We start from the raw sequence: 10459 nt of genomic DNA, 5'->3' as shown, positions 1-10459 counted from the left end.
AAGAATGTTCACAATTAACATTACAATCAAGTAGAAATATATCATTTTCATTTTACAATATAAGTTTGTTATACTAATACTCATATAACTCACAGTATATGTACATTTTTATATAAAATATCTTAGAAAATGAATCTGACATAAGATAAGAGGTCAGTATAATAAAATATTACGTGTATACTATAGTTTTTAGTTATACAAAACAAAAGGTACAACATATTAAATTAAAAAAACATAATCAACAAATGCTTGTACCAATTTTATAATATAAAAATGTTCACAATTAACATTACAATCAAATAGAAATATTTCATTTTCACTTTACAATATAAGTTTGTTACTAATTCTCATATGACTCACAGTATATATATATATATATATACATTTTAATCTAAAATATCGTAGAGAAAATGAATCTGACATAAGATAAGAGATCAGTATAATAAAGTATTACGTGTATACTACACTTATTAGTTTTATAAATCAATAGATACAACTTTTTCAATTCAGAAAACATAGAACAAAACACATGTATCAATTTTATAATATAAGAATGTTCACAATTAACATTACAATCAAATAGAAATATTTCATTTTCACTTTACAATATAATTTTGTTACTAATTCTCATATGACTCACAGTATATGTACATTTTTATATAAAATATCTTAGAAAATGAATCTGACATAAGATAAGAGATCAGTATAATAATAGAGTATTATACTTATAGTATAGTTGTTAGTTCTCTGTTACATGATAAAACATTAAAGGTACATACATAAGAATCAAAATAAAACATAATAAAAGTTTGAAATTCGATTTGTTTTATACTTGGTCGAATAAAGCATCGGTGTCTGCTTGATCTATAGGTATACTCTAGAAGTTAGTTAGTAAGAGTGAGATAGAATGAGTACAGGAAATATATTGCCAAGTCGGCTCTCAAAAGAGAAGCTTCGCGTAGGCGAGTCGTCGGCACTCTCTCGTACCTTGTGAATCGTTCTTTAAAAAAAAAAAAATAAAAAGAAATCAAATGAAAAATGAAAAAAAAAAAAAAGAAAACGAAAAAAAAATAAGAAAGTATAAAGTATCCAAGACTTATTAGGTACCGACATACCATTCGCGATTCGAGAACCCCTATTAATACGAAAGTAGACTTCGATTTACCTGGAAATCTATCCATGTGTGTTTTTCACATACATATATATATATATTACATGTATTAGGATTTTATATATATATATATATATTTAACGTATAATTTTATACCGAATTTTCTCGTTAATTGATTAGAAATATATAGTTTTGTATATTATTGTATAAATTTTATTTTAACATAATTTACTCTAATAGAATGATGATAATAATAATAATAATGTATAGGCAATTAAAAAGAACGATTATAATTGCCTGATAAATTTTCTCTTAATGACTTCTCTCTCTCTCTCTCTCTGAAATTGCATCGTATTCCTGCAGATTGATTAATCGTTTCCAAGAGTTAAATCTCGCCCCATGTTGAACAACAACAGAAAAAAAAGAAATAATAATAATAAAGACAATGGAGAGTAATTTCCAAGTAAGAGGTTTATTACGCGCGATCGTTATCAATTTCTTTTCATTCCTTTTCTTTTTTTTTTCTTAATTCCATCAACGCATACGAGGAAAGGGGAGAAAATCAATGGAATTATTTACAATTGATGAGAACAATAATTATTCATATAAGTGTGTTCCTTTTCCTTTATTTTTTTTCTATTTTTTATTTATTTTTTTATCGTTAAAATATTTCGTTTTATAATTTGTTGAGAAAAGAAGGGGAAAATTTATCTTGAGAAATTGATATATTAAAACATATATATATATATATATGTGTGTGTTTCTTCGTAGATAGGAGATCGTAAACGATCTAGAACGTTCGGTTAGCTCGTATGTTCGAATACTTAAGACGACAGAAGTATGTTATTACATTGGGTGAAATCGAGCGATTGCAGAGTTGGTCATCGAGTATTAAAGTTATCCGTTCGCACGAGTAAGAATTATCTCGTAGTATTTATTTAACGTTTATATTATCTGATCTAGTACGTGTACTAACGTGTATACATGTATAAAACAAATATATGTAGGTGAGATTGGAATTCGCGTTGAAAATATATTTTTTAAAACAACTGACTCTCTTGTTTTAACAGAAATGAATTTCTATTTAAAATGGAACACACATTCAAGTTCGCACGGTATTAAATGCTTTCGAAATTTACGTTTATAAATAATCGCGATGTATTGTATCGTATAATCCGCGAGTACTATAATAAATGATAATATTCTGGAATGAATAAATTACCACTATTATTTATGACAAACATTAGAAATTGCTAATACGATTTGTAATCTCGTGAGAAAGAATTTTCATCTATGTTTTTTCTTTCTTTTCATCTCTTTTTATATTATTTATATTATTTCATATTTGACGGTAATCATTGAACGATTTTTTCTTAAGATACGATAAAACAGAGATCTACCATTAAGTTTCAGTTCGATTATCGATAAGACAGGATTCTATGGTTATTATGTTTTATCAAAAAATATAAAAAGATATAGAAACTCACAAGACACCTATTTTACCTGTCCAGTTTCAATTTTGTTACCACTGGTGGTTCCGGTGAAACTTGAAACTGGACAGGTAAAAAAGGGATCTTGTGAGTTTCTATATACTTCTGTATTTTTTGGTTTTACTAACCCTTGGTAATAAAAGTCTTATCGACGTTAGAACTCGCTGGATCGTTTAATTATTAATGAAAATCTTTAATTTGTTAATCGGACAAAGAATAAATAATAATTAAATCAAATAATAATATAACTTAATAAAATTTTATTGATTTATCGATTTCCTGATAATGGTACGATATTGAGAGTTTTTCCATCCTCATTTTCCTGCAGAGTTAGTCCATTTTCTTTTAGGAAAATATTTTCCATCACACCAATCTTCGTAAAAGTACTAATATGTTTTTGATTTTCTACATTATCTTCGCACAAATTACGAATCGCTAAGATCGTCCACTGCATTATTACTGTTTCAATAAATAATCAAATTTAAGAAAAATATAAAATTATTGGATCGAATATAAGCATAAGGGAAAAAGAAACGGTCAAATTAATTAATAATTATCAAAAGGATACATGGATTTCTAGCGTCGATATTACAACAATCAAATAGTAAAGGAATAGTATCTGTTTCGCGTGCCTAAAATTTAAATCATAAACATTATTATCATCTATAGAAGATACCTAATTTATCGACATTATATATTAACCCCTTAGATACATTTGATGTCTGAGACACGTCATTCACTTTTTTCCCTTAGAAGTGGATGACGTGTTTAAGACGTCAAACCAAAGAAACTCTTGGGTACATTTGATGTCTTAGACGTCATGATTATTAAACGTCTTTGACGTCATTACTTGTTTTCCCTCGGAGCGGATAATGTGTCTACAATGCTGTTCATTACATTGTAGCTTGTATCAGTCATTATATCCGTCCACATGCAAATATTTTCTCAAATAAATCTGTACCCAAGGAGTTAAAAATTAACAAAGTAAAAAAGACAATTTTTCTCTAAGATTACTTACAATATCTTGACATTGTTTATTCTTATACGACATGTTCCCAATGACTCTTATCAAACCCGCTTTAAAACCATAAGCAGGATGACGTTCCAAATCATTTTCTTTATTTTGCGTAGATGGTGCAACTTCGCTCAATTTTTGTATCAATCTAAAATTGTTATCTGGTTCTCTGGCATACATATGCATAGATTTCAACAAGTCTTAGGAGAAAAATAATAATTAGTTTATTAAATTTTTAGATTAAAATTATATATATATATATATATCAATACTTACAACAACAATTTATAAGAAGACTTCTATTTTCTTGAATAGCATAAAGTATATCCGTAGCTTCAGATGTAAGCACTCCCAATATATCAAGAAGAATAACTACTTCCATTGGCTCGAAATTATTATCTAAATACGTGTCTTTTGTTTTCAGTATAAGATCGCTCCTTTTGCAAAAACGATCAGACAAATATTTATTAAGCTTTCGACAAAAAGTAAAGCTTGTGTCATTTTTCTTCTTTTTATAAATAACATCTTTAGCTTCTTCGTGAATTATTTGAAGTAAATTCAACTTATTTTCCATGTCAATATCTTCGTAGACGCTTTGAAATATATTTGCTTGATTCAACAGACATAACAATGCTTCCTTCGCACATTCTAAATCTGTGATTCTTATTAACAGTTGAGAACACACATAGCTGTTATCCTTCCATATAAAGTTGTCTCGGTCAAATATTTTCAGTGTATTATGTACAAACATACAAGCTACTTTGACTACAGACATATCTTCCAAAGATATGCATTTTCTGTAAAGATCATTTACATTTTGTTAGAAAAGATTACAAATTTCTAATATTCTTTTAAAGAAGAAGAAGAAGAAGAAGAATTAGAATAATTACATGAGAGCATTTTGAAACGTTGCGTTGATGAAATGATTCTTTATGCTTTTACATCGCATCGAATTAATATCATCGCAAGCAAACGAATAAAGATTGCATAAAAATTGGATACATAATCTTAATATTTCTATTCGTTCTGCCGACAATGCAATGTTACAGTTTAAAATAATATAATTTATTGTCCACTCTGCAACACCGTTGTATGGGAAATAGGTGTTTGTTTCTTCTTGCAATTGTTGTGTACATTTAGATGCATATTCTTCGGCTAATTTAGCATACAATTTTCTACAATATTTTCCATTATCATCGTTATTCTCGTTATCATAATCTCCATGAATGTACGTATTTAGGCACGAATTACCCATGCTTTTTAGCAGTATAATTTTAACCTTATCAGGTGTATCGTCATTCTCGCTTACAATTAATTCAGCTACTTTTACTAAGACTTTGTATAGTTGGCTGGAAAATAAAAATGTTTTTGTAAAATTATACGTTTTAAAATAAACGTATAAAATCATAAATAATTATATATATATATATATATACATATATATATATATATATAAAAAAATTACTTAGGTTTTGTAATACCAAAAACCATAGGATTAAGATTCTGGTATAAATCATTCCAACGACGTGTAACCAAGATCGTATTTAATATATTAAACACTTTATTATTATCCATTATTAAATCCATCGTTCGTCGAAATATTTGTATATGTGTTTCAAACAAATATAGTGTATGTATATGTCTATGGTATGTTATGTCTAATACCTATGTAGGTTAATCGCAACAATGCTTTACAAAGACTGTAGATCTAATTGCGTAATAAGGTTAGGTTTGTTAACAGTGCAATTAAGACTTTAGCTGATAGAGTTTAATATCTATCTTCAAAAATACAAAAATTAAAGGAATAAAGAAGAAAAACTAATATAATTATTTAATTTACATAAAAAAAAAAATAATTATTATTTTGCAAAAGCACAATGTTCAGTTTTTTCCATACACTAGTGCATGTTATCATTAATAAAAAGTTTTTAAAGGTTATGTGCACGAAGTAAATAATTAGGTCAACCGCAGTGCAGGTTTTAATGGAGAGATGCAGATACGGAAATATATTGCAACAAATAATAGTGTTTTTGACAAAAAAAATTTATATAATAGATCGAACTAATACTAATACATGTAAATATGTAAATAGTATCGGTAGGCGGAGCAATAACCACACCACTTATAGTTGACCAATAAAAAGTGAGTTTGCGTATCTAAGATCACGCGTCATCGCATACACGTTACATCTCTCATCGGTCATATGTAGTGTTTTTTCTTATCCATTCAAAAGATAACGAAGATATAAGCTTCATGTAAAAGATAATCAGTCAGTGTTTCATGAGAACAGTTGTAGTTCGTACGTTTTTAAGAAGATCTTTGTAATTTTCAGATTATTACCATTATTAGACGAATAGATAAAATTTGTACTTTTTCAAATAGTGAATTATTCTTAAGTGTTGTATATACATAATTTTAAAATATTGAGAAAGAAAAAGAAACGCAGTGCCTTATATTAGCAACATTGTCTTCCTTATTCTTATTATTGTTATAATAATTAGTTAATGAAAGGAAATTCTAAATAAATTAGACAAAATGAATTTATCTTTCGCTGGTTGTGGTTTCCTTAGTATTTACCATGTTGGCGTAGTTGTATGCTTTAAAAAATATGCACCGCATTTGTTGATGGACAAAATTAGTGGAGCATCAGCTGGTGCTATCGCTGCCTGTTGTCTTCTTTGTGACTTACCCCTCGGTGAGTGAACTCATTGTTTATGTATTTAATAGATATTGAATATCTTCAATCGTTATATACTTTATACTATTGAGCAATTCATTCGCTTAGAAATATCTTTGTTATATGTTCGCTTAGGTTTAAGACAACAAGAAGTTGTCTCTTTATTATAACACCTTCCAAAGTAATTTACATATATCTATTGATTTTACTTAAATAATTTACAATCCATAGTTATGTATAGTAATGCAATCACATAAGGTTCATGTACATATTTATTTTATACAAAATATCATGATTATTAATAAGAATGTGCAATCAAAAGAGTCCATCTAATCAGATCAGTACGAGTAAATGTATTAGCGTCAATAAAATTTGAAACAGAGTAATTTTAACACGTTGATTGTTATATATAAATCAAACATGTTTTAATTCATCGCAGTTTAATCTTATTTTAAAGCGTCATTATTTTTTGTAGAATAAATTCATCTAATGAAATGATCTAAAAGGCTAATGCATCATTTGTTCTTTATTCGGTTTGATTCGTCTCAACACTTTCATATCTTTATCGTTGCAATGTTTCATTATTCATCGCTCATCTGTAAATTTAATAAACTTGACCACCGTATAGATATCTAATAAGTAGGTCGCATCTCATTCTTAGAAATAGAATCATCAGAAGTAGTAGCAAGACCATTTATCAATAATATTGTTTTCAATATGAAAATTGTGATTATGGATAAATGTTGCAAAAGACAGTGACATCGATACTTGTATGTAAACATAAAAAAAGGGAGAATAACAATAAATCCTATCGATATTATTATTTAATAAGAATTATATACATATATATATCAAAGTATATGCATATTTATCAACGAATAATTACTTATTAGATAATTTGGATCTTTTGAAAATCTTCAGTGCAATGTAAGATAAAATTTGATGATAGGATATCTAATTCTTTTATAATCTACTTCTAATTTTTCACATTGCTTAACCTCATGGCATAATAGAGATTAAATATATCTACTTTAGATATCTAAAGTTTCTTGACCTCTAATTCTATTCGTTAATTTAATGAGAAAATTATATAATAATCATTTTTGGTATAGAATAACCATACATATTTTAAATGAAAAATAAATCAATCTTTGTACGCTTTTTAGTCTTTATTTATTAAAATTAATATATAAATTTATAATATTTAACAAATAATAAGGAAAATAAAACTAAGCAAATTATATACGTATATTCTTTTACTCTGATTAATTTTATTGTTGACGTATGTAATTAATCTTATCTCTTTGTAGCACTTGATCTTTGTTCAATTTTATCGATGATCTTTTTAATCTTATTTAAAATTGAAAATCTAACACAAACGTGTATAAATATTGTGTATATCCTTTTATTACGAAATTTCAAAAGTTGTAAAAATTAAATTGAAAATATTTACAAGAAAAATTTGCAAATATATATATATTTATATAATGTTTATCTTATTAAACTTCTTTAATATGCATAATTTCATCTGATAAAAAGAAAAAAAAGAAAAAAAAAATAAGAAAGAGAGATACGTATATATAATTGGCTAATATGAATAAATAATTACACACCACATTGGCTAATATGAATAAATAATTACAAAACCACGAGTTGAATTACGTCATTCTAAAGTGATTTCATAAATAAAAAACAACAAGCGTTGTTTACACATGATTATTTGAATAACAATTCGACTTATAATTCAATATGATTCTTTCTTCGTACATACAAATTGTTCAAAAATATAAATTATTATTATTTTTATATCTATAATATAGATGATTATTATAACAATTAATCCCTTTGTTATTAGACATCTTTGACGTCATTCACTTGTTTTCCCTAGGAACGGATGATGTGTCTAAAATGTTATTTGAAGTTTGACACAATTCTGTTCATTTCATTATAGCTTGTATTAGTCATAATAGAAGAGGCAATTACAATATTTCGGTCAACATTATTTGCGATACACTGCCCCATTATGCCAAAAACAAGGAATATATATATATCCACATGCAAATATTTTCTCAAATAAATTCGTACCCAAGGGGTTAAAGTCTAAAGAACATAATATAAAAATAATACATTCTGTCATGAGATTTTAAGATATTTATTTGAATTATCTTATTAATATGGATTATATATATACATATACATACGTATTATCTGTCACATGTGTTCTAATAATTATTTCTATAAAAATATGGATATATTCTAGACGAAAAATACAAAAGTAGAGGAAATAATGTGTATAAAGTAAAAAGTAACAAATGATCCTTCCACCACAATTGCATATTGTCATTCCTATACTACTACGTCTTCAAGATTTTCCTGTATGAAAGTTTTTATAAAAAAGAAGAAGAAAAAATACAGTAATCTATTAACCCCATCGAGTGCTAAATACTCTTGACCAAAACGCTTCACAGGGACGTAATACTTTATTACTAGCATAAGTTTCATTGAATGATTATTATACTCTAGGCACACAGTTAATAATAAATTATAATCTTTGTTTTTCTTTTTTTTTCCAAATTAAATAACACAAGGAAGTTTTATTCGAGAATAATTTTGATCAATAAAACTGAAAATAATTATTAATGATACACAAACTAACATGAAATTCTTTGTATTCGTATTGACAAACACATATATACGCATTTGTAGTCCATACTTGACAACTTTTATTTAACGCATATGTGTGACACACATTCAAAGGGTTAATAGAAATTATATATAATAATTTTTTTATTTTTAATTACATAATTAAATGTATCGGTTTATGTATCAATGTATCAAAAGGAAAATCTTTAATATATACAGTAGGTGATCGGTTAATAAACATAATTCATTCAATGCATGAACTGTTTGTTAATCAATCATCTACTATATGTATATACATATACAAATGTAAATAATATATAATTGTATTCTAAATTCATAAATATATTCATACGTAAGAGATTATTAAATTGTACATATCTTTTTGAAGAAGAAACAATGCGATGAGACTGATTATAACATTTCTTAATATAAATACTGGAAAAAAACCGATTTATTTATCATAAATATAAATAATAAATAATGTTTTTTTCATTGTCGTCGTCGTCATCGTCATCATCATCATCATCATCATCATCTGTTTACTTATAACGAATACAATACTCTCTTTGTGCATTATATATTGTAAATATTATTATATAATTTATAAATTCTAGCATATACCTATCTATATATCGTACTTATATCTTAAGAAGATAAAAACAAATGTTCAACCAATTTGCCGATTGAATGATGCTAAAATTTGTAAAAAAAAAAAAAAAAGAATCAAACAAAAAGGAAAAAAAAAAGAAAGATTGATAGATATTTATAAATTATACGATGTGAATAATAAACACAAAATGTTTCCGAGAGTCTTCAATATTCCTTCAATAATAATCTTCCTCTATATAAAAATATGCGTTTATACGAATATAATTTCCGAAGAAAAGAACATTTCTAATTATACGTTTGATTTTATTTTTGTGTCTGTGAACCCTTTCGTTACCATGTACGAATCTAAATGACCTAATGACTCATATAGGGGTTGTAAATCATGCAATGATCCGCATTTACGAACAAATTTAAATGAAACGATAAATGCGTGCCGTAACGAAAGGGTTAACACATCTGCTAAAATTAATATTAATATATTATTATTATTATTATTATTATAATTATTAGTATTCTAAATATATTAGACAAAATATAATTATAATACATCGATCATCTTAATTTTGTATATATAGTATAATAACATAACTCATCGATTTAATTTAATTATGATTATTATAAAAACTCTGTTAAATAGCACGCAGACCCAGCTGTATGTGATCACAGATAATTCTTTGTAACATCATATAAATAGGCATCTGTTTTAAGGAATGTACATTTTAATATGTTATATAATAATAATAATAATAATAAAAAAAAAAAAAGAATTAATTCAAAACCATGAAATAATTAAATTAATTCAATTGATATTGAAAATAAAACTTACAACGTATAAGAGAAATAATATATGGCAAGGCAAGCACCGCGTGTAATGTAACTATTATCTTAGAAAAAAAAAAAAAAAAAAAAAAAAA

The 10459-nt window shown here is 26.1% G+C and overlaps 2 protein-coding genes across 5 annotated transcripts in view; one reads left to right on the top strand and one right to left on the bottom strand.

Annotated features, from left to right (window-relative positions):
* Positions 1–2841: 2841 nt before the first annotated feature.
* On the bottom strand, positions 2842–5335 carry LOC106786105 (ataxin-10). Of its 3 annotated transcripts, none has more exons than XM_014747139.1 (6): positions 5082–5335; positions 4507–4965; positions 3893–4413; positions 3620–3816; positions 3170–3233; positions 2842–3060 (listed from the first exon to the last, which is right to left on the bottom strand). In XM_014747139.1, exons 1-6 carry the CDS (start codon positions 5201–5203, stop codon positions 2870–2872), a joined length of 1554 nt encoding a protein of 517 aa, XP_014602625.1. In that variant the 5' UTR covers positions 5204–5335; the 3' UTR covers positions 2842–2869. The 3 variants fall into 3 exon arrangements, with proteins under 3 accessions (XP_014602625.1, XP_014602627.1, XP_014602626.1); XM_014747141.1 differs by having other exon boundaries at positions 5098–5228; XM_014747140.1 differs by lacking the exons at positions 2842–3060; positions 3170–3233 and adding an exon at positions 3253–3556.
* A 172-nt stretch (positions 5336–5507) lies between these two features.
* Positions 5508–10459, top strand: part of LOC106786103 (patatin-like phospholipase domain-containing protein 3) — a 14218-nt gene continuing 9266 nt past the window's right edge. Inside the window, exons 1-2 of one of the 2 annotated variants that reach the window (XM_014747138.1) lie at positions 5508–5758; positions 6187–6311. In XM_014747138.1, coding sequence (XP_014602624.1) covers positions 6242–6311 — 70 coding nt within the window. In that variant the 5' untranslated portion in view covers positions 5508–5758; positions 6187–6241. Of the gene's footprint in view, positions 5759–5853; positions 6312–10459 lie in introns of those variants that run through there. The other variant, XM_014747137.1, reaches the window with a different exon arrangement.

This window comes from Polistes canadensis, unplaced genomic scaffold, assembly GCF_001313835.1.
Source record: "Polistes canadensis isolate GaletaPanama2010 unplaced genomic scaffold, ASM131383v1 scaffold_65, whole genome shotgun sequence".
In the NCBI taxonomy this organism is placed as follows: domain Eukaryota; kingdom Metazoa; phylum Arthropoda; class Insecta; order Hymenoptera; family Vespidae; genus Polistes; species Polistes canadensis.
The sequence above is the reverse complement of the archived record's forward strand: the minus strand, read 5'-3'. Positions and strand labels throughout refer to the sequence as shown.